Source organism: Punctularia strigosozonata (assembly GCF_000264995.1).
Source record: "Punctularia strigosozonata HHB-11173 SS5 unplaced genomic scaffold PUNSTscaffold_126, whole genome shotgun sequence".
NCBI classification, from domain to species: Eukaryota; Fungi; Basidiomycota; class Agaricomycetes; order Corticiales; family Punctulariaceae; genus Punctularia; species Punctularia strigosozonata.
The window spans coordinates 1-2,590 of record NW_006767558.1 but is presented as its reverse complement, the minus strand read 5'-3'; the positions used below and the strand labels follow the sequence as shown (position 1 = coordinate 2,590).

General features: G+C 51.2%; 2 protein-coding genes across 2 annotated transcripts; one reads left to right on the top strand and one right to left on the bottom strand.

Annotated features, from left to right (window-relative positions):
* Positions 1-8: 8 nt before the first annotated feature.
* On the top strand, positions 9-629 carry PUNSTDRAFT_36760 (uncharacterized protein; the record flags this gene model as incomplete). Its single annotated transcript, XM_007389417.1, has 3 exons — positions 9-311; positions 390-557; positions 606-629. Coding segments are annotated over 3 exons (495 nt in total), but the record flags the coding sequence as incomplete, so codon positions are not given.
* A 1,503-nt stretch (positions 630-2,132) lies between these two features.
* PUNSTDRAFT_78426 (uncharacterized protein) lies at positions 2,133-2,583 on the bottom strand (the record flags this gene model as incomplete). The annotated part of the gene is made up of 3 exons (XM_007389416.1): positions 2,133-2,253; positions 2,305-2,443; positions 2,490-2,583. Coding segments are annotated over 3 exons (354 nt in total), but the record flags the coding sequence as incomplete, so codon positions are not given.
* Between the last annotated feature and the right edge of the window lie 7 nt (positions 2,584-2,590).

The following is a 2,590-nucleotide window of genomic DNA, read 5'->3' as shown; positions in this document are numbered from 1 at the left end:
CAATTCTCGAGACTCGCTACATGCATCCCCGCATCCATGTTCCCAAATCGACTCATTTGAATATCGCCTTTGCATATGCTCAGGAACCTGCTCATCATCCACGCTTTGTGAACATGATCCGAATGGAGCCACGGTCCTTTGCTATGCTCGTTCAACTCATCCAAAATCACACCATCTTCCAAAGCAATGGACGTCGTCCGCAAGCACCTGTTGAATGGCAGCTCCTGATCACGCTCTACCGACTTGGGCATTATGGAAATGGTGCTTCTGTCATGGACATTGCCCGCCAGGCTGGCTGCTCTGAAGGGACCGTTGAACGGTACACAGAGCGGGTGTTTACAGCCATCGAGTCCCTCCATGACAGATTTGTCCGCCCGTTGTCACCAGAGGAGACTGAGGTTGAGAAGATTTGGGTGGAACAGCATGTCGGGCTTGGTGGTCTATGGAGAGAAGGTTGGGTTATGTACGATGGCACAATCATCGTCTTATTTGAGAAGCCTGGTTTGGATGGTGAAGCATACTACACCCGAAAAGGTAACTACGGTCTGAACTTACAGGTCAGTGGATCATCTTATCTTTATACATCATGCTCATATACAAAATAGGTTGGAAATGTACCATCTAACCTACGCATCGTCGATTACTCCCATGGTCTTACTGGCTCAGCACACGATCAGTCCGCATTTGAGCACACTGCTGCCTACAAGTACCCCGAGTTCATGTTTAAAGGCAATGAGTTTGCCTGGGTGGACTCTGCATACAGCTGCACCAAGCATACAATCCCGGTACACAAGAAACCTGCATCACTGCGACGGGATGCAGCCATGTTTGACAAGGCTGTCTCCAATATCCGGGTTCGGAGCGAGCATTGCATGGGGCTTCTCAAAGGCCGCTGGCAGTGCCTCCGTGGACTACGGGTACACATTCAGAACAAGGAAGAGCACGTCAAGGCCTGCAAATGGATCACTATAGCAATCATTTTCCACAACTTTCTTATCGAAGCCGAAGGGACACGCTATCATGATATGTTCATTGCAGAAGGGCTTCCACCCGAGCCGGATCAAGATGCACAGGCTGCTGAACCTCAGATCAATGGGGATAGGCAAGGCGAAACCAAGCGTAGGCAGCTCATTGATGAGTTGCTTGCATCACGGCAATCATAAAATAGATACATTCATATTACTGTAATAAATGGAGGGGTTAGGGTTGATTAAAGGTGAAAGAAAGAGTATGATTATTGCGTGCAGCATCAAAGCTCTTCTTCTGGTTCCTTGATAGATCCCCACTCCGGAGACCTAGGACACCGAGGAGGTGAGGCTGAACGGCTTCGGTGAGAAACTGACCCAGAAGGCATGCTCTCGAGTTCACGGAGCTTCTGCGCATATTCTTCGCGTGTCCAGATTCCCTCTCGAAATTCCTCCAGGAGGACTCGACGTGACTCGAGGGCATGCCAACGGTGGTCATGCATCTCACGAACTTGTAAATTTTGCCTAGCAAATGGGTGAGCGTCATGATGTCTAAGGCAAACATTATCATCACTTACATCATGATATCCCGAATCGTGCTACCAAGGTCATTTGCCTTTCGCTCGTATCGGGAACCCAACGCAAACGAATTCGACATGTTGAGTGACGGCTTGGCGTAACGAGGCGTATTCGACGGTGCCCTGTTCTCTTTGCGAGCGGAACTCGCAGGCGTGGACGATGGTGTGGACGTTGTACGAGCTTTGGTGCTTGCGGAAGAGGGGGCAGCCGGCATCTCACAATCGGTCGAGCCTAACATTGCGAGCAGGTCGGTATACTGGGCCTGCAGCTCTGGTGTCATGACAGCATCCTGCAGGGTGGATAGGTCGATGTTGGAATCCAACGATGCCAGCGCAGCACGTTCACCATTGAGACGGGGGCTCGGGGGCTGCAGGTGAACCGTCTGCCGCCCATGGGGACCAACACCCGTCGTGACCGCAATCGGATTGTGATTTGGCTTGGTGGCAAGGATGGCATGAAGGCGAGGGAATGGCGGGAATTCCAATTCGATTTGCTCTTGAGATTTCGTCAGTCAGAGGTGCGGATTGTAAACACACGGCTTACCCCACAGATTCTTCGCATCTTCGCAGTTTGACTGGTCAGGACCAGTCAGTGGATGTACCAGCCACTCAGGTAGACATCCTGCTCCACGGGAGACTCGTCGTTGCCTCCCTTCCCTCCCCCGGTCACTTTGAGCCATTTTGAGTGTTCGCGGTACATGGAGGTCAAACTGTGCGCAATTAACTCAGATATAACTCGCCAGGTGTGACAGCTTTCTTACCTTTCAATCTGAGCCCGAATCCTGTTTGTAAGGGTCCCGCTATCCTGCTTGTAATACTCCGGAAATAGAGTTTGCCCAATTCGACGAAAGACCGCATTCTTCGTCTCTCCTTGGATGTCCTGCACCGCCGTTGAGACAGCTGAAGTGGTCTCATTGATATTTACTTACCTCGCCACCCTGCGGACCAAAGAGAACCTTCCTGTTCTCCGATTTTTCGCATTCAGTCAAGAGTGCGAAGACCCAGTACCAGCCGTTGGCATGCCAGGGTATCGGGGGTATCTTCGTG